General features: G+C 38.2%; 2 protein-coding genes across 8 annotated transcripts in view; one reads left to right on the forward strand and one right to left on the reverse strand.

Moving 5' to 3' along the window:
* The window catches only part of BEGAIN (brain enriched guanylate kinase associated), a 161,298-nt gene that overhangs the window by 37,010 nt on the left and 102,524 nt on the right, over positions 1–21,764 (reverse strand). For all 4 annotated transcript variants that reach the window (XM_083840129.1, XM_083840128.1, XM_083840127.1 and 1 more), the window contains one exon: positions 18,904–18,970. In XM_083840129.1, coding sequence (XP_083696255.1) covers positions 18,904–18,970 — 67 coding nt within the window. The remainder of the gene's footprint in view (positions 1–18,903; positions 18,971–21,764) is intronic.
* Positions 1–21,764, forward strand: part of LOC310901092 (uncharacterized protein) — a 275,956-nt gene that overhangs the window by 21,852 nt on the left and 232,340 nt on the right. Inside the window, exons 1-2 of one of the 4 annotated variants that reach the window (XR_014585593.1) lie at positions 7,771–13,905; positions 17,236–17,353. The gene's annotated coding sequence lies outside the window, so the exon portion shown is untranslated. Of the gene's footprint in view, positions 1–188; positions 6,102–7,770; positions 13,906–17,235; positions 17,354–21,764 lie in introns of those variants that run through there. The other 3 variants (XR_014585590.1, XR_014585591.1, XR_014585592.1) reach the window with 3 other exon arrangements.

Raw genomic sequence — 21,764 nt, forward strand, 5'->3', positions numbered from 1 at the left:
AGCAATGGGGCTTAGGGTGGCTCTGACTGAAGAAAGATTTAGCAAAAAGCATTGGGATTTTCAAAGAACTGTAGGTGTAGGGGTAGAAACAGTCAAGGAGTTTTTCAGAGGAGCTCCACACAAGAGTCTCAGGCTCTCATCCCCTTTCCTTCACTCTTCTGGAGACAAAGATTTTTCCTCACCGCCAGGTAGTTGACAATCCCTACCATTTCTCACAAGAACTGATTTGGTCTCCCTCTTCCCTTTCCAAACTTCTGGAGGAGAGAAAGGGAGATGAAGGTTGTGGTCTACTTAAGGGAAGAGAAATAAAGGCCAGGAGGAGAAGTAGGAGAAAAGAAGCTGTGGAGAGCTCTGGTGAGTACTGCTTTCTGTTCCTGGTACTAGAAGGAGTAGCAAGGATGTTACAATTTCTTGAGGGAAATACCGACTATTGTGCCGTGTCTTCTACAGGCCATACCACAAATGCATACGCTCCACGTCCTTTTCTCTTTCCTATTTATAAGTCCCTCTCCTAAGCCAACAAACTTCAAATCTTGTGTAGACAGCAAGATTTCAGGTTTACCAATTTTGAAGTTGGTATTGCTAATTTCCAGGAATGATGACCAAATCCTATGAAAATCACAGGTCTGATGATTCGTTTTTATTGTGTCAATTTTGCTTTTCCTTCTTATTTCAGTAGCACATATATCTAAGTTCCTTCTGTTCCTTGTACAGAACACAGTTGGCACCTTCTCTTTATATCAGCTTTAACTTCTACTTGCTTCTATTTCATGAAATCATTTTTTCAATTACTTGTATTATTATTTTTTGTCTACCCTTCCAAATCTGTGCAACTGCAAATCGGTCCAAATGAATTCTATTCACCCTACAAGCCCATTTCATCTTCCTTTTTCATGGGGAAAAGGTCCATTATATGCCTGGAAGACATGAGTATCTCAGACACACTCCTGCTGTAATTCTTGCCACTTCATTGAATAGATGTCATTCTATCCTGCAAATTCAGTAATTCTTCTTGGATGCATAGAGTTACTCAGATTGTCTGTGTTGCTTTATTTACATGATAGCAGAATAAACTAGATACTTGTGGGTACAGCTGAATGCAATGGGATCCAGGCATATTCAAAATACAGAACACTAGCAAGGGCAGCTCACTGGTAGCTGGTTCTACTTCAGGCCGTAACTAATAACTGAATCCTTCAATACTCGCTTGAAGAGATACAGAAGTCATCTGCTACAGAGGAATGAAAGATGGCAGCTACTGGCCTAAGTCATGAGCCTTTTTGGTAGAGGATTATTTGCTCTGTACTTGATGAATTCATGTATTTTTCCATTTATGTTCATGTTATCCTGACAATTGAATAATAAAAATAATATTTATTTTATTTTATTATTTTATTTTATTCTGGCTTTTGGATGAATGTTTTAAAATCATATCTGTTTTCATAGTGCAAATTGAAGGTGTTTCTCAATTATGAAAAAATTCATCTTGTAGATGGCTGGGTGCTTACTCTTTCCAATTATTTGACTTCTACATCTGCTTTTAAGAAAACCAAGAAATAAGTATTAGACCCGTCAGCTAATTTTGGAGGGAGGATTGCATTTGAGAAGCAAATTTGAGGGTTGCAGGGTTGAAAAATGCAAAGAACTGTGCTTTTCCATCTTGGAGACCTATCATTCTTCACTGTGTGAAAGAAAATGTCTGCCTGACCTTCAGGCCTAAAACTAGATGATTGCTGCCAGACACCTATGAGTAACTGCTATTATGCTTGAGAAAAGGATGAAGGGTTTGTATTTATATAACAGAAGTTTTAAGTTCAGCACTCTCTGTACCGAATGCTGTGCTCTGAAAAGTACTGAGTAAATGGTAATGTTTTCTTTGTAAGCATAGAGCTGAAGTGACTTCCAGTTGGAAAGGTCTGCTTTGGGAAGGAAATCTGATGGAGACTGGGAAAGGTGGAAGATGCCTGGGAGACATGAGCCTGTAGTCCATGAAGGCAATAGGAAAGCCACTCATGGGAACTGGTGAGTGAGGCTGTGATTCTTCAGACTCAGTTAGGCACTATGCCATTCAATACCCACACTCTGAAATACCAAGAAGTGCTTTGAAAACTATCATCTCCTGAAGACATATCCCGTCTCTGGAATGAATTCTATAGCCTCTATTTATAGGAAAAGTGCTGCTGAAGTCACATACGCTGAATTCTCAGTGTAGATTTAAGTGAAATAATGTTAAAACCCCCATGAAGTGCAAATTAATTGGAAAGAGCCTAATTGGAATCACCAATTTATTGGGATATTTCCCAGGAAACTGATTTAGTCTAATGAGAATGGATGGCGGTATCTGCTGATTAACTGGAAGAGTGTTAGCATATGTTGAGTTTAATGGGGAGGGCTCCACCAAGTTTCAAAGTGTGTTCAAGGTTTTTCCTAGCTCAGAAGGGTGAAGTCTGCTTTTTTGTTTCTATAGTGGAGATTTTATTTAGGAATGAATCTCATCCAGACTGTTTTGTATACCAACTCTTCCTTCCACCAGCAGATCCTCCAACTGTGATGTAATAAGGAAATGTATATTTCTGAAAAGTCAGACCATCTGTCTTCCTACAATAAATATAGTTAGAGATAGCTAAAAGGTAACTTAGCAGAGAGAGAAAAGGCAGTTCTGCTGTCAATGGACAGAGCAGACAAGACAGGATTGATAGATGCTTGTGATATTTTAACAGATATGTTCCTAGACTGTAAACTGTTTGCCTCATTTGGGTTCTAAAAATGATTCCCAGTCTTATCTTCAGGGATTTATTATTAACTTTAGCTAATATGCTTAGCTTTACTGAATTGCTGAAACCCCAGCTGGATCACGTATGAAAGTTTGCCTTCAAATTTCTTTCAAGTGCCACGTCTAAGACACATTTCCAGTTCTTGTTTTTACTGTCTTTTCAGATCCTTTCCCTGTTAAACAATCTCTGTTCCTCTAAAATTCTTGGTACCCAATTTAATACAATTCAAAATTTCCTATGCAGTGTGTGCTCTAATAACCTATGCCTTAATATCTAATAATATTGGCCTTTGGTTATCCTTAATTGCTTATAGAAAGTCGCTTAGGTGAAGAGCTTTTACTTTGAGTTCAAAAACTCCTTCTGTACAATAATGTCCTGCTGAAAAGGTTCTGATTTAAGACCTTCCCCTGTTTAACTTGGTTCATACTTAAATATTTGTACTGCTGAATTTTAATGCTCTGTACTTCACCCAGGGATTCAGGGCAGAAAATTTGGAGTGCAACAGCAATACAAATGATTAATGCAGCCTGTATCAAAGTTGTCCAACTTGCTAATCTGTATATTTTCAATGTTAATGTTTTCTATAAAATTGTCGATTAACTTGTCTGTTATGGTATTAAATAATTCTGGCTGCCACAGCCAAGCTGTGCAGAAGTCAGCTACACAGTTATTAAACACATTAAAGTAGAAGATAGCAAGAAAGTGCATTTTCCATTCCCCCAGCACCCTTTATTTGATGCAGGTGTTCGACTGTATTTCAGGAGTTGTAGCCGAAAATCCATGAAAACAGCTTATTCTCCAGGGTTCCATTTCACTATAAAGACAACAGTTTATAACACCATTCTGCTCTTTCTTAATTTCTACTGTTGATTTCTGTTACTTCCTTCTACTTCCTAATCTATCGCACCCCTCCCATGTGAGACTAGACCTCCAACTGACAAACTGTGGTTGTGGAAAAAACATTCCTCTTTTCTTTCTAACTGTCATTTTCCAACTACCGTCTCCCATTAAAGCTCTCATAAGGGCTTAGATGGATGGCTCCCATTAAGGCTGTCAATCACGTGAAGACTTCTTGGGTTCAGTCCCCCTCTCTGGACTCAAGACTTTTCCCTGACATGATACCCTTCTCTCTCCCCTGCCTACTGTAAGCAGAATTTTTTTGCTTTTGTACCCCCACCATACTCTCTAGGATGATATCCGGTCCTGTTCTTTAACTGACCACATATTGAGGCAACTTTTCTTGTGCACCTCATGTTCTAACATCAGCTTTCTTCTACATAGATGAAACTTCCTTATGAATTACCAGGACAAATATACAGCATACATTTCTGAACTAGGGAGAATGTGAAAATATAGTTTTTCTTTGACCATAGGAAGTGGTGTAAGTTTATAAGAGATTGTGGATTTTTTGAGTCTATAAAAGCAACTTGTGTTGTCAAAACAAAACAAACTTCCACCAAGAGCCCCCTGACCTGCTATTTCCCATAGAAGCTATGTGCCAATAGAAGCATTTCATATTCTATGAGGAGAGGTGTGGATGGTTTGGGTTTTTAATAGAAAATCATGGATCTCATCAAAGGGAAGTATTCATCTGATTACTAAGTTATTTTCAACAAGAACAAGTTGCAGCTAAGAGCTGACTTTGGTGCCTACATCTGTCTGAGAGAGTTTTGCAATTGAATTCTATCGATATGAAGTTATGTTTAAAAATATTTATTACATTTATACTATGAAGAATACATTAACGCTATTAAACCTGAGCTCATCACTCTTTCTCTTCAGGTGAATAATTGCTTGATTCTCACTTAATGATGTAATGACACAAATAGAAACACTTAAGAAAGTCAATCATTTAGAAGACAGGGTCGGGAATCTTGGTCTCTCCTAATTGTGTTAGCAAATTTTGACTTCGTGAGCAAGAACTTCCCATCCCGCAGCATTGAAAATCTCTGCAGAAATATTTTACTATCTGCTATTGATGTAGAAGGAGGGGATAGAGGCTCAGTAGGATGGGAAAAGATGTGTGGACACACTACAACCACATCACAGCATAGGGCTCCAGCAATTCTCTTCAAAACCCAATGTGCTGCAACAAAGTTGAGCGGGCATTAGTGTATTTGGTAGAAGGAGGATTGCAAGTAAAGATGAGAGTAGGTAGAGAGGCTTAGAAAATCTATAAAAGAAGCTTTGTAGAGATGACCTTCCTCTGAGACTTCCTCCAGCAGCTGAGACCTTAGGCGAGACTGAAATAAGCCCTTAGAGCTCATCAGATTTTTCTTTATAAACCCACAGTTACAGGGACACCCTTCAGGTTGTGCAAAGTCTTTGTTCACTTCAAGTTAAACCTGATCTCCCCTTTATAATGAATCAAAGCTTTTATAACCCTCAAGTCTTGGTAAAGGAACTGTTTTGTTTTAAAAAGCATTGTTGGAATGAAAGAAACAACAAAGCTAGAAAAGAGTAAAATATGAGATTTTGTACCCTGCTAAACATAGAGTGATACTTATGGATGCTACTCATGCAGTCAGCTATTCAGGACTATATCCTCTTGGCCCAACATACCGTCAAAATATTATCATTACTGACATTGGCTCTGCATGCTTAAGTAATTATTCTTGACTTGTTTTTAATAGCTGTTCTGATATTTTTCCCAGCTTAATACATTGTTTTCAAGAAAATCAATTTTCATGGCACAGCTTTTTAACACATTGGACTGTGGACTGGATTTATCTGCTGTACTTAAATCTTCAAAGTCTTCAGTCTCTTTTCTCCTTAAGAAAGGATCAGCTTAAGTGTATTACTCCTCTAGAGCACAAAAGAAGCAACACAGATATCCAGGGTGAACAGGAAGGGATTCATAGGTTTGAATGATAGAGTATTATCACAGACACAGGAAGGCAGTATTCATCTCACATAACTTGACCTCATCTTACCATCTAGGAATAAGGCACTGGATAAACTGCTTTTCTAGTCCCCAGTCAGTGGAAGAGATGTGTCCAAAGAACATTTATGCTTAGGTGCTTAGACACCTGTTTTAAGATGACACTGTAGAGATGTTTCTTTCTTTTATTTGACTAGAGGAACCTGAGGACTAGCTGAGCTCTTATACCTAATTTTAGAAAGGTAGGTGACCTTTTGCACACCTTTTGTCTCACAGTCATGCTTGTAGTAACTTTGTTGAAAATATAGTAAGCGACTGAGAGTAAGGGGAAGAAAATCTAGCATGCGGCTCTTGGGGAAAAAAAAATCTGAAGACCTCTAGTTCACTGCTCGTTCCATTTCATTTCTTTTATATAGTGACATATTAGTTTTCTTCCAGACTTCTGGCAATTCTCCATGGTTCTTAGATTTGTTAGTTATACATTTTAAACCTCAAATGCTTGTTTGATATAGCAGTTTCAAAACCTGATACCATGTTTGTAAAAAGTTGTTGATTTAAAACCATCCATTTTCAGTATCTGTGTTTAATATTGTCCTTGGTTACTGACAAAATACAAAATATTTTGTCATCTCATAATGGAAAAACATCTTAACCTGAATACAAAAAAGATCATAGACTTCTTCAATAGAGTACTATAGTCAATGCACACTCTACCATGCCTGGTAAATAAAATAACAGAGCCATTCTTTAAATTTCTTCAAGTTATATGAACTTCAGATGCATCATTACATCCAATAACCTATAAATTCTTTTCCTGTATCGTTATTCTTCCTTTATCTATTCTCTATATTTCAGGGCTTATAATTGATATTGACTGCTATCAGTTCTTCATTACACTTGCTACCTGTACATTTTCTATTTTACATAGCAATTCTTATTTTCAAGGTTTTTAACCGCAACTTTCTTTTATTTTATTCCTAAACATGAGATCTGTCTTTAGCAAAGCAATGTGAATGGTGACTGGTAAATATTTAAAATCTTTTCTCCCAGATGGTTTGGCTCAAAATAATGATCAATTTTGTGAGATTCACTTTTCCCTTTTTGCATTGAATACATACATTGTTGGATTGTATTTTATTCTGTGTACAAATATCAAATGCAATACATTCACAATCTCTTACCCTTAAGCTACAATTCATTTCAGTTCAAAGATCATTCTTTGTATTTATCATAATAAAGGTAAAGAGAGAATCTCTTTAATGCAGCATTTTCATAATTAGGAAATTTTCATTATAAATCTTTGTAACCAGTTCTAAAGAGCTCTGTACTGGCTGTAAACTATCATCAGCATAGGTTGTTAAAGCTAAAGATGACAGCATTCTTTTTCTTGCGTGCTACAAATAGCAATGTATAGAGATGCTGTTCACCTCCTTCTCTGTTGCAGTGTGGTGGTCTGTAGCTGCATAGACCAGCATGTGATCTGCCTCTGCCTTCTATTAATAATTCAAAAATATTCAAGACTACTTATTTAGAGTTGCTAGGCACAATACAGAATGCCATTCCCAAGTTCTGCAATCCACTTGATCTGTCCTAAACAATCTGATTTAAATATTTTAGCCACAAAAGTCTTTTCTGTAACTTCAGTCAGACTGTCTGACAACAATACACATGCGTTGCATGAAAACTTCCAGTTCTTCTAGGTTATCGCTATATTGCTAGCACTGGCATAAGAGCAGCTAGAGAGTCTCTTTTCATACCCCTTGGTGACTTGATTAGTTTTATCCTTGACACCTTGATTTTTTTTTTTAATTTTATTTTTGTTTTATTTAGGTTTGATGACTGGCTGGTATAGCTGGCCACTTCCACATAACGGTACTTTCCTATTTGTTTTAGCAGAGGACAGCTAAACCAGACAGCTTCTCTTCCTCATAGTAAACGGATCAGCACTCCTCAGAGCCCAAATCTCTTATCTCAGTTCATGTGCCTGGTTAGCAACTCTCTTCCTGGGCATCCTGCTTTTTATCCTGTTCTACTTGTAGGACAGGAAGAGGTCTATGACCAGGAATTACATGGATGGCTCCTGTCTTTCAGCAGTCACTGGGAACATTTCTGTTGAAGAAAATGAAGCTAGTTAGGCATTAGCCCCTTTGAGGAAACTGCTAGTAAACTTTTTCATTCTGATCTCTGGGCCTCTATAATTGTGTTAAATCAGCTTAAAGAAGAGTATATATAGATATAATGTTTGAAGAAGCAGGCAGATCCATGCTCCTTCAGCACTCTCTTCCAAAAGGGCTTCTGGCCTATAATTCCTCATTGGCCTTCCTCATTGAATATGTTGTCACTCTTTATTCTTCAGCTCTGGCTGTTTACCCAGAAGACAAATTCCTGGAAGTTGAGCAATGGAAAGCTGGGCAAGACCATGTAGTGAGGGTTTATCAAAATCTCATTGCAGCAGATAAAGCCAATTATGTGAGTCACCATGGAGGAAAATGAGTCTTGTTCAAATTAATTTTCTTCCCTTGATGTTATATTTACTGAGCTCCTGCATCACTTTAACTGGGAACCCTGAGATGTAGATAGATTACTATAAGAGTATGATAATTCACAGAGGAACACAGCAGCTACAGGGGAGGGGACTAACAAGCAGATAATTCTGTAGTTGCCCCGGAAAAGGAAGAGGAGACAGCCACTGTCCTTGGTGAGAGTATATGGCAGGGCTGCTAGCATCTCTCCTGTCTATAGACTATTTTCTTCCCCAGTGCACGTCTTCTAAGAAGAAATATGTAGCTGGAAAAAAAACAGGAGTGTACATGGTATCTGTCCTGCTGTCTAGCAAAAACACCACTGATGGGGTGGGCTCTTCCTGACTGCAGCGAGGGACAGAGGCAATGCCACTCCTGGGGTGGCTCCAGGGAATGGTTTTGCTCCCTCAGCTTAATACTCAAGTCAGCCCCATGAAGACAGATGACTTGAGCTTTACAGATGGGAAACCTTAGTGCAGCAGGTTGACATGGCCATATTTTGCACTCTCTCCGTTTCCTTATTAGACTGTTTTAGGAGACCTGACAAAACCATATTCCTTATTGAGACACATCTCATTAGTATCTTGAGTTGGGTATTGAACAGTTGATCCCTATTAGAAGGAATTAAATCTATCTTTGCTTGATAACTTAGATATCTCTGATGGCATTTAATTTGCTTTCCTGGCATCTTCTATAAAAACTTAAGATTTATTTTACTTGAAATCCTTTGCCTATGCGTGCACTATATTTCTTGATATCTCTCTGTATCCTTACAGGAAATTTGAGAGAAAAATTCCTAAAATGTTTAAGCAGGAAAGTATAGAAGTTTTGAAAGAAACCTTTAAGTGTCAGGTAATTATGACACACACGCAAAAAAACCCTCAGTGTGTCTGTCTGTGCTCTCTTCAGTTAGACCTGAAACACAGAAGACCACATATTGTGACAAAACAGAATCAGTTACTACTCTGACATCACCCAACATTGGAACAAACTTCATTGATCTTACTGCAGCTGGTATACAAAATCCATTCAGTAAATTATGCTTTAAATCCTGCATTGAGAGACTTGGGCAAATTTTATTAGAGGTTTTAATTCTGATTCTCTGTCTAGTAGTTAGGTAAGTGTAAAAGAACTATTTATTAATTTAAAGCTCATACAGCTGATTGATGCATGCTAATGCATTTTGAATTTAATAATCACATCTTCCTAATTGAATTGTATTTGCTCAGACAGAGCATATAATTAAATCAAGTCTTTTCTAATCCTTCTCATGCCAGATTATACTATGGTGCATTGGGGAAGAATAGTCAAAAGTAAGAATTTAGTTAATTTAAGCCCATTGAAAAAATATATAGTCACATTGTGAATGTTTTGGATATTCCTGACTTCCAAAAATCCCAAAAGGGATGTATTTTTCCATACACATCTTTTGCTATAATTAATAAGTGTATAGAGGCAACAAGGCTGAAAAATATGGTTAGGAAAGAAACAGGTTTAAGAAAATCCATCAGATTTACACAGCAGATAGTGAAATTTGCATACCACATGACTAGCAAGCTCTTTCAGACAAACATCTCAAACTCCTTTATGGAGAAAGGAGAGAGTCCCGTTGCTTAGGAATATTAACTTGCTTTTACCTGTTCCTTACTATTTTGTTTGATGATGCAGAATTGAACAATGTTATCAGAGAGAAGACATAGAAAATGCCAAGACATAGTTAAGAGTTCACAGAAGAGGAGGAGATACTTTACAGGGACACGCTGATGTGCTTGTGTATACAGGGTCACGTGTTTCCAGGATGCGACTTCAGGACCAAGGGGATTCCAAGTCACAAACCTGGCTTGAATGAGGGAGTTTTTTTTTTTTTTTTTTTGATTGGAGATAGCTTTCAGGAAGACATACCAACGGAAAGACACAGCAAGAAAGGAATTTGGCAAGAAAGAGGTTGTCAGATGAAATTGTTGTGATCCATGTTGCCCCTGTACTAAAAGAGTTGGAGGAGGAGGAGGGTAGAGTTTAGACACACAGATGTTCACTTTTCTAACACTTCTTAGAATTCATAGCGGGATGTTCAAGTTTGACATTTATTTTATGATAGATAAGAGGAACTGGATATGTGTTACCAGTGTATCTCTTGTGTCCTTAACACTTTAAAATATTTATTCTGCAAAACAGAGCTATGGAATGAAGCAGCATCTTTTTTTCTGATAAACAATGTAATGCCTCAAGTTTAAATTACCGGCCTGATCTAATTTGTCCGGCAGAGCTAAATTATAGAATTTATCTTTTTTTAATAAACATCACTGGCTGCTGATTAAAAAATGACCTGTGGCAGAGTCTGATATCTCTTCTTGATTTCCAAACAGAATAATATTATTAAAGATAACACTGTAGGGCTATAGTGATTTGTCTGAGGATTTTGATCTCATGCTCTATGACATTTCACTGGAAGAATGATTTGCTCTTAATATTATATTCAACCTTGTACTTGGAGAGGTCTTATAAAGATTTGTTTCCTTGACTACCCCATGTCACAGTCTTGAAATGTAATTCCATAGCGGTACAAGAAAAAAAAAAAAGAAATCCAGCACTGGTGTATAATTAATAAAGTATCACAGAAAGAAATGTGGTTAGAAAACTGCTGTCAAGGTGCTGTTTCTGAAGCAAAGGCATGCTTTTAATTGCAAATGATTTGTCAGATATATGCAGGATGATTATTTACCTTCCCACTATAAAAAGTACTAGTGTTAGTCTAAAGTTTCTTCATGTGGACAGGCATGCATTGACTGAGGTCAATAGGAACATAGCCATTCTGATCAGGGTACGCCAATTTATACTACTTATCACTGACAGCTGAATCAATTTGCTCCTTCTTTGAAATAAGACCAACCTACACCATGTAAAAAGAACTGCTTATATTTGCTCCTCCTGCTAGAGGTGACAGTGCCATCTGGAAATATATCTGAGACTTTCAGTTCGATAAATGCCCCATGTTACTTGAGCTAAAGGAAAAGGCACTTCTCACCTCTTATCCAGATCATTTGGAATGGAAATCTGAACAGAAAAATTAGTATAAACAGCGACACTTTGTTTATCTAAATTAAATGAATGTAGCCTGGCCCTATTCTGGGGAAGGGTCCTGTCATTCCTGGCCTGGGTTCTGCTTATATATGCACTTCAATATAAAATACGGATGAAGGGGGTATCACTGCACTTCCTGATTACTCCCCTAAGCAGGAACTAGCTGGCTGCTCAGTAGCAGTTGCTTTGCAATTTCTCCACAGGATGAGTCTCTGCACAAGTGGTTGCACAGATGAAGTTAAGAGCAGCACATCTGTACCCTGTAACCCTGACTTATCCCACTGTATTCCTTTCATTTGGTCAGGATTTTACTCCAGGTGCTAGATATCATCTGTGGCTAAAAGTTTATTTGCTGTTTATCTGTCTGATCTGTTTGATCTTGCTAACTTAGGACCAGTTCTTTAGGGAATCAGCTGTGCTTAGGGTCAGCTGTTTATAATTGAACACAATCAGCTCACTGTCTAACCTCACTGATAATGTGGCCTACTTGTTGGAAGCCAGAGCTGTAGTTTTACTTGCCATCATACTCCCCAGTATTGCAATTGTGCTTGAAAAAAATATACCTATCAGCTTCTCAAGAGCCTTTCTAAGCTGGGTAGTCAGCTTCCCACTCTGTGCTCTTTCTGCTAGTAATTCAGCTGAAGCTGACAAAACATGCTTGTAGTCTGTCTGTGTGTCTCCCACATTTCACATCAGTGGCATGTCTTTCCAGAATAGCCCTACTGGAAAACAAAACGCTAAATAAATTACGTTTGGAGGGACAAGAGGTGGTGTTGATTGATTGTAATTTTCTGAAGTAAATGTAATAGTACCTTCTGATGCTGTGTTAGTGCAGCAGATTGAAAGAAGAGATGCGTGTTTCTGAAGAAAAAAGAAAAAGTTTACAACTCTTTTGAGCAAGGAGGACTCTGCGTGAGGTACAAGCCATGTGTGGTAAAAGTCATACAAGGTCTTACGATGTTGATGATCCCATATGCTGAAAGTACAGTTCAGTGAGTATGAGGGATCCAAATAGAACAAGAGAGTATACAAATCAGTCTTCCTCTCTCCCCCCTCTTTTCGTTTTCTCTCCACAAAAGTCATTATCTTATGTGAATTAATTCTGCATTCCCTCCTGTACGTTATAAATGACATGGTCTTAATTTCTGTGTCTGCTCTACTATTTCATAAAGGTACTTTTCTTTATTTTGAAATAAATTATAGAAACAGATGACAGAAACTTTCTAGGTGAAGCTCGTCTAGATGGGCCAATACTCTCTCTCTCTCTCTCTCTCTCTCTCTTCTGATGAACTCTGTCTTTGCTATTTTCTCTTTAAGTTGTAAACAGGATATAAGTAGTTGGCATCAGAAATTAGACTGAAGAGAACCCAACATGTGTTTTGATCCTTTTTGGAGACACTAGATTTGGGTAGAGAAGACTTGGGATTTATTTGGAAATTTGCTCTTTGATGAACAATTTTCCTTGCTGATGACCTTGGCCAAGACCCTTCACTCTCCTGCACTTTGTCTTCCACGTTCATAGATGCTTTCATGAAAGACTTTGATGTGTGGGGTGCCTGCTACACTGTACCTTTTCAGGCTTACTCTTACTTGTTCTCTTTCCCTTTCCTGGTGGTGGACTGACAGATAATCACAAGGGCTAAAGCACTATAAGAAAGGCAGAGGTCAAGGATACCAAGTCCCAGATTTTATTATTATTATTATTTATTATTTATATTTTATTCTTTTCAGTTACTTTGAAAACAACAGCTTTTTCTATTCTTATCTGGCCAAAAGGGTAGCTCTGGGAATGTCCTGACAGGTAGAGACCGAACCATGGAGATTGGGATGAAGAAAAATATTGTTTAAAAGTTCAGATATCAGAAATGCATACAGGGGGCCAAGAGGTAAGACATGTTGAGAAGTAAAAAGCTCTGGAGCTCTGTCATCATTAAACAAAGAAGATATTGGAGGTGAGGTGTGTCCTTTGTCACTTTATAGCTCCCCTACGTTGCTAGTGCTTGTGGAAGACATCCTACTAAGAGGGAAAGACATAGCAGAATTACTCTGTGGTTTCAGAAAAAGGAAAGAGTTTCCAGAACAGTCTTTCATGATATTGTGCTTATGTACATTAACTAAGAAGAGGCCAGTTCTCACAGGAAGTGAATCTCCATTCAGAGAGTGTTGGAGAAAGGACGGAGGATGCCTGAAAGCCTGTGTGCATGACTGTGCTTGTGTGAGGCACAGCTGTTCCCCCAATTTATACAAGGCTGCAAAACTGACAGATCTACTTAGTTTGAGTCTGTGTAGTTGCTACGGGTGTTAATGCGTGTGGGTTTAAAAGGCTGGTCTTACAGCCTATCTGTTTTTTTTTTTTTTTAACCTGGAGAATTAATGTGAAAAGAATTAGCGAGAGATGGAGAAGATATTTAATGCAAAATGCCTGTAAGCATAAAAAGATGAAAGCTAAAGACCTCTTAGAAATGCATTTTTTCAACCACTATTTTTATAAATGATGTGTTTTTGTAGCATATGTGGTCACTTCCTTCCTTAGAAATGTTGTTTTGCAGTTGTTTTAGTCCACAAAGCACAGACCTTCTCTGGATTCCGCCTCAGCTAACCAACCAGTATAAATTTCTCTTGAAATTCACAGCTGTCTTCACTGAATGTGAGTAAATGAGCCTGTCAGGTTGAGCTGACTCTAAACTTTTCTTGTCTTTGGGATGCAAATGCTTTTAAGTATATTTAGGTCATCTCTGCTTCTTTTTCATGGGACATATTGGGGGTGGGGGTGGGGGGAGGGAGATCCACAAGATATTTTTCATAAAGGAACTAAACCAAAAGAGATGTACTTTAAATCACTGTGTTCAAAGTCATTGTCAAAGTTGTCATCCTCTTGCAGGAAGCCAAATATGCTGGGCTTCTACTTTCCTTAGGTTAGCACAGAAATAGGCAGACTTTTTTTCCATTGTTATCATCATTCGGTTACGGTTTAAACTATTTTAGGGAGTCACTGATAGCTGTCATGAGAAACTCAGACACAGTCTAGTGAAAGGTTTAAATTCCAAAGCCAAGGCACTGGGCTCACCCTGGTAGCCAGGTGGTTTTAATGCCTGACTGGAGTTGTTCATCAAATTCCTCCCCATTTCATATTCTCTGCCTTCCTGGCCTGGACATCCAGGACTTTGCTTACTTTAAAATGACAATTCCCTGACACAAAGCTTCAGAGCATGGCTGAAAATTACTCAGCTCATATTTAATTCATCTTTGAATTTCCTTAGCTGGAGATGCTTGGGCATATATGGCCAGCAGAGTGGAAAGCCCCAGATATTCAAGAGCTGGATAAATAACTTATAATAACATAAAGTATTTGCTGTACCTTTTAGTCCTCCTCTAACTCAATGGCAGAGGAAGAAACAGGATAGAAATCAGCACAGTGCTCAGATATTGTAGCATTTCAGACCTGATAGTCCTTAATGCAAATCCCTCTTTACTGCTAGTTTATATAATAATTTCTTCCAACTTACACCCCCCAGTCTGCCTCAACATGAATGAAAAATCAGGCATTGATGTGGTGTAACAGTTTTAATTTTGGCAGATGGTAACATATAGTATGCATAGTGTGCAGAAGGATGATGCTGGTTTTGCACAGAAGGAACTGAAGCCCTGCTGGCTGGGCCTGGTGGGGCTGGTGCCCAGCAGCTCCTGTGCTGCTGAGCATAGGAGTCCAGTCATGTCCCTGGTGTCTGACAGTACTCACTATTGTTTACAGTGTCAAGAGGTCCTGAACCAGTGCTGAGAGAGAAGATATATATATATATATACACACACATATATATACATGTATATATATATATACACACGCACACACACACACACACATATATATATATCCTTAAAAACAGCAACCAAACCCAATTGACCTGGCGATGACACTTTGAAGAACATGAGGTTCTTTGTACCAGCACATCAAGGTGTTGGTTTGGTGGCAGGCTTCCTGGAGATGGGTCGGCAGCCCAAGGAGTAATGGGAGTAATGGTTTACAACGTGTGTGTGTGTTCTAGCTAGTTCCCAGATCATCAGACGGCACTGTTTCTTCCCCCGTTCCCCTTCCCTGTCCATCTCCATTGCTGTCTGTGCAGATAGCATGACTTTTAGACCAAACAGAGGTGTAAGTTTTGCCTTCTTGAAGGACTTGGCACAAGAACTAATCTTATACAATGTAGGAGTCTGCCAAACTTCCTAGATACAAGAGAGGTATTTTAAGGTCTTTCTGGGGAATAAGGTCTCATGAGCAATTTGCAGCTGGATTTCTAGAATCAGATTTTCAAGAACATTCAAAATGCAAATGGGGGAGGAGAAATGGGTGCGATTTTCATTATCGTTTAGATTTATTAAGCAGCTATTATTAGGTATCTATTAGTTCTTCCCAAATGTAAACACCATTAAAACGTGGCTTATAGCTTTAGAGGTAAAACACAGATCTAACTACAACAGAAAGCCTTAAAACTTCAGAATATTTTTAAAATAAGTGAGGATCATATGCAGAATACAGTTTAATTGAGATTATATAAAAGATTTCTTAATGTGTGTTTGTGAGGGCTTGTATAATCTACTTGTAAGTGCTGCTTGTGACCAGCAAGACCATGGCAGAGCATCTTCAGGAAACTAAGACCAGCATCAGGGAAAGTAAAGAATGCTGGTAACAACTGCAATTAGATAAGAAAAAAAAAGTTCTTTAATTCAATAGTCCTGTGATAGAATCACAGTACAAAATTTAAGGACTCTGCTTAGTCTGTTACCACACCATAAAAGAAAAAAAAAAGAATTATAAAGCTTAATTATTTAAGAAGGACAGTTCGCATATTCCCCAGCTTCACCAGTGCTTACAGGACCAAACAAATCTTCTCCACTTAAAGACTGTGGCTGTGTTAGCAACAGAAGTTTATACAAGTAGTGACAGCAGAATCTTAGTTTTTTTGCCTCTATGGTGTCATCTATTTAGTCTTGTCCAATTTAATACAGCAAACTCTCCACTGATTTCAAGGTTGCATTTTTCAGTCCTTAGCCAACACAGACACTCTGGTTTATATTTTTATTTAGAGTTCTGATGTGACACAGGTTTCAACTGGATACCATTTGCTGTGATCAGAAGTGTGCTTTCAAATATTTTTAAATATTTTATAGGTTAGCACTCAAAAGGAAGCAGAGCCTAGAAGAAAAATAACTGCTACTTCAGCTTCTTTTCTGTGACTGCTGATGAATTAATGATTATTTTTTACACCCCTTATCCCAATAACAGGCAAAAAAAAGCTCTAACATTCAGGGTATCCAAAAATCATTAGAAGAAGGAGGCCAGGGTGGAGTCCCAGATTAGTTATGATGAGCTGGGGCCAGCCCCTGGGAAAGGGGAATTATGGATCACCTGTAAAGGCAGGGAGAAGGGGTTCTCCTGGGAGCATCCCAGGTCACCCTCAGGCAGGGAGAGTCAAGGGGGACATCTTCTTTTCCCTATTTTTTACTTTTGACACATTAAATGGTCAAAACTTGTGTAAGAATCTGAGTGTACACGTGTGCATATATACACAGAGATGGGGAAGGGGAGATGGGGAGAAAATAAATATGTATGTTTATGTATTTGGATTTGCATAAAGGTAGAGAAATCAAAGACTTTTGATTTTAGAATGTCAAACTGAATAAATTAGATCAAAAAAATAAACACAGCTGCTCCTCTTAAATAGGAAAGAGAGAGAAAGGTATCCAAGAGCACAGTCCACCATAAGCTGTTGACTAGCCAGACCAGCTGTTATTTAATCCAACTTGCTATGAAGTATTGACAGTTTTTGAAATAACCTGAAGATCAAACAATTTAGTACTGTTAGTACTGTTTTTTTTTTCTGTTTTTTTTTTCCAATATGGTACTATTTCTTGCACTTTTTTTTTGTTTTAAGTAGAATTTCCATCTGATTTTTTGTTTGGTTTTATTTTATGTCTTCAGTTTCAGTGTTTCAGAAGGCAAAACAGTCTGAATTTAAGTGGTGTACAGAGCCTGGTTGATCTTCTTCAAGCCTCTGAAGCTGCCTTCGATGATTGTCATACTAATGGGATAAAGAAAGGTACAGTGCTCCGTGGAAACAGTCTTGCTTCTTCCTGAAATCTTTGCTCTGGGTTTTAAGTGGATGCTGAAACAGCAGTTTAAAAATTCTTTGCTTTGATCTGAAGTGCCTGTTAAAAAAGCATGGATTTCCTGGAGTCCTTTCTTTCTCTTTTAAAAAAATAAAATAAAAAATTGTTATTGCTTTTACCAGTCAGAATACAGTTACTTTATTTCTCTTTTGTAGCATATATGTAATAAATATTAGGCCAAAGAAGATAAATTCCTGAAGTGATTTGGATAAAAGGAAAAGGAATGTAACAAAGGAATAGTGGAGAAAAAAACAACATAAGATCAAATGTTTTTTATGCTTGTACATAAAAAAAAAAAAAATCAGCTGTAACCCGGCTGAAACTTTGCCCTGTTGTTAGCCAGCTACAAAAGCATCAGTACTTCATTCATAGCCAGCTATTTAAACAGACTGTCGAGATAAGAATAATGACATTTTCAAAAATTTCTTTCCAGTTCCTTTGTAAAGGGTGGTGTCTCTCGAGTATGTTGCCAAGGTCCCTATTTATTTTCAAAGTGCAATAATCTGTTGCCCTCACTTCAAGCAGCCCACCCATGCAAATGTTACGTACGAGACCTATGTAAAATGTAGGCTTAATGTAGCATCCTTAGAGCAGTATGTCAGGACTCTGCCTGGACATATATCCTGTAAATTCATGACTGTGCACTGTTCTGGCTTGGGACGTGCCAGTTTTGGGGCTGGGCAGCAAGGAGAGCAGGAATGACCAATCGTACTGATCTAGGAGAGGAAGCTTCTCGGGTTATGTTCATGACCTGAAGATTTTCAAATCAAAATAGTTGTTGTTTTCCTCTTTAAACATTACCCTTACGTTTCTCTCTAACTTTTCTCCTAGCAATGGTGCCCCAGCAGCATTAGTAATGAGCCACGGCATTAAAGACATTGCCATTTCTCTTTAACATCTTCAAACCATTTTGAACAAGTGGTGCTGTGTCTTGTAATATTTTCCCTAAAAGTGGAGACAATAAATGGTGCACTGATTTCCTCGCTTGGTTACTAATTGGCTTGTGACAGTGACATTGACATTGTAGTTGCAGATACATGCAGATTGGAAATTAATATGCTGAGATTGATAATTATGACAGCATATAAAAGTCAGGCTATCCAAGCTATATTAAATCACTTAATAAAATCTGTGTGAAAGTATCTAAGAAGCATGAGAAAACGTTGAATTACCTTATTTAAATTTGTTATTTAATGAAAACATAAATATTTAAAACCCACAAAGTTATTAACTAAATTAATGAGAATTATTTTAAAGCTACAATTTACTCAGCCAGATCATCAGCAAATGCAATCTCCATTTAAATTAATGGAGACATACCATCTTACACAGCTTGGGCTCTGGAACATGATATTGATAAAGCCATATATCACTTTTTTAAGCATAATGCATTTGGAGTATGTATGTTTGTACTAGGATTTAAGAACCATAAAAACACATTTGATATTTAAAAGAAAAAAGTTCACATATGATAACTTACCATTCTGTAAAGTTTATCTTCCAGATCCTGATTAATTCTTTGTAAGGCTAGGTAATTGTTTTGTATCCTAAAACAAAGATGATATCATGTAATTTCATGTATTGTTCTTTGTGTTGTTTTTTCACCTGTAATTTTCACATCAGTACAAAACCTTGGCTTTACACTACTTGAAATCTATTTTCTTATCACTCCTGTTGCCAGTCAGTGGTTGCCTTTGAAAGATAATTACCACTTACTTCCTAAGCAAACTTCTTTGTCATTTTGGTTACTATATTTTGTGGCAAGTTCCATCAAGAAGTGAAAATGTGTTTGCTGTTCTGCACTTGTGTGCAGACATGCATCACAGCTTCATAACTTGCACAAAGGCATTGTAGTTTTTCATCAGGCTCAGGAATAACAAACACATCAGGCGGGAGACTTGAGCTTTCTACTTAGACACTACAGAAAGAGAATTACCAGGCTCTCTTAATATGGAGAATTGCAGCAGAAACCTAATGACTGCAGAAAAAGCAACATGCAGGCAATTCCACATGACTTAGAAGAGAATACTCTTTTGACAAAAGTTCAAGGAATTGCACCTCCTTGAACCTCAGCAACACATCTTATTTTTTCCAGCAAATAAATTTAGATAGTGTGGCCTGGAAAAGGTGTGTATTTATTTTCCTCGGCACTGAGGGATTTAATGGACTCACAAAATGAAGCTTCCCTGCTTATTCCAGAGCAATACACCAAAGAAAAGTTTCAGTCTGTACATCTTTAGGTTCCTTGGATTGTAACCTCAGCACTGTTGTGAGCAAACTGCATAGCCTATGGGAAAAGCCTTCCTATTTCAGTAGTAGCTGTGCCTTTCTGTCCACAGAAGATAAAGAGGGTAGCTCCTTGTTTCTGTTGGTACATACCACTTCAGCAGGGTGTATAATAAATGTAAAGCCAATGTTAGAAGTTCAGCTGTAAAAAGTTTGTCTGAATGCATCTAAATGTTTGCGCTGAGAATGTTAGGTCAATAGGTCGAGGTATTTTAAGGGGTAAGTTGATTTTAGGCAATGTGCTAGAGAATTGTGTAAGAGCGAACTCAGATGTAATACACATTCATTCAGCACAAAGCCACTTTGTGTGAGAAGCCTGAACCTGGATTTAGTTTCCACAATGACCAGCAAGGGATTGGAATTAAAGAATTACCTTTGATTTATCCTGTGGATAGGAGTGGCTGCTGAAATCAGAACTGAGATGTGCATTCAGCCCAAGCCATGGTTACGAATGGAGGGGTCCATCCCACCCCTTCCTTGCAGTGACAGTTCAGGTCTCTCCCTCCTTCTGTTGCCATGGAGATTTTCTTTCCAGTTGCATAAACCAAATCCTCCATTCAGGGGCAGGCCAGGGGCTGGCAGTGCCTCTTGCAAGGCTCCCAGTTATACCATAACATCTGCCACACAGCTCTGAGAGGAAAGCTCTGTGCTGAGGACAGATGCTTTGTGGGCATCCCCACAGATGAAGCTCCCAGGGGCACAGAGATTCAGCCCAGGCTTGGGGTGGCCATTTCCAATATATATTGTTAGTCTTGGGAAAATTTTGGTGTACTGCATATTTTGCAGAGCTGCTGAACAGAGATTTCTGCCCTGTGAGGAAGATGGATGGTAAATGGTGTTTGCAAAGGTGGTGACCTCAAAGGGCTGGAAATTTGTGAAACTTTTACTAACCTATGGCTCAGTCATTACTCACCAGTTCTCACAATGCCATTGTGTAAATGTCCAGGTGACTTAAAGGACTGACTGAAGTTCATGGATCTCTGCATTCTCCATGTTCCTGTTAGATGCAGCATTTGCTACTAAGCCTCTGTATAGATATTTATTTGTGCAGCTGCAGATATACTTGGCATTTTCACAGGTATTTAGCTAAAGTCAACACAACAGAGAGAAATCTCAGGATACCCTGTACCCATCTTTTCATGGCAAAGGAGAAGGCAGAGATGATTTTGATAAGTTAGTAGAAGTGAGGAGGCTTAAAGTGGCTTTGTCTGCAGAGAGCTACTCAGCACTAGTACTTATGTTGTTGGTTGGACTGCATGCCATGGTGTGGGGAACAAGGATTTGTAAAAATAAGATAGAACCTGCTGGCTGAGACCAGAGGTGCCCTAGTGTCTCATCAGTCATGGTCTGCAGCTTTTCTCAAGTAAATCAAAATAGAACAGATTAAATATATTTTGTAGCAAGCCTCTAGCATTTTGTGGCTCAGCTAGAGATGGTGTAAAACTGATGTCAAATTTAGCATCTGCAACTTCGTGAAAGTTTGCATGGGTTCAAAAGTATCTGCAAAAATTCATGAAAGAAAAGTGGAAAGAATATTGGTTCAGGGCTTTTCTAGCTCAAGCCTCTCCGTACCCCAGTCTGTTCTTCTGTATGGATCTACATGGAGAGCTCAAGGGAGATACTGAAGGTTGACATACTGAATGTTCACTTTACATGTCTTGAACAAAACCAACAGTGATTACTACCTGGATATATGGCTTATTACAGTGGCAATGCATCAGTGGTTCTGCAGAGACCATTTTTCTCTTGGTGTGAATGACTGGAAGATCAGTTACCATTAAATAATCGTTCTTGGCTGGCAATGCTTCCTTTTTCTTTTTATTTTTTCTACAAAAAATTGCCTACTAGGCAAATCAAATCCAAACAGTAAAGCTAAACCAAAAATCCACAGTATATAGGAAGCTGAGCTTCAAAAATTGTTTCTATTGAGAACAGTATGCAAAGGTAGTCAAAATAAGCACAAACGCTCACATATACCCAAACACATACACGTGCACATGCACATATAAAACCCAAATTGGAAATCCACTCTGCCAAAAGAAGTGTCAGCAAATG

The sequence above is a fragment of the Anser anser genome (genome assembly GCF_964211835.1).
Source record: "Anser anser genome assembly, chromosome: 5".
Taxonomy (NCBI): domain Eukaryota; kingdom Metazoa; phylum Chordata; class Aves; order Anseriformes; family Anatidae; genus Anser; species Anser anser.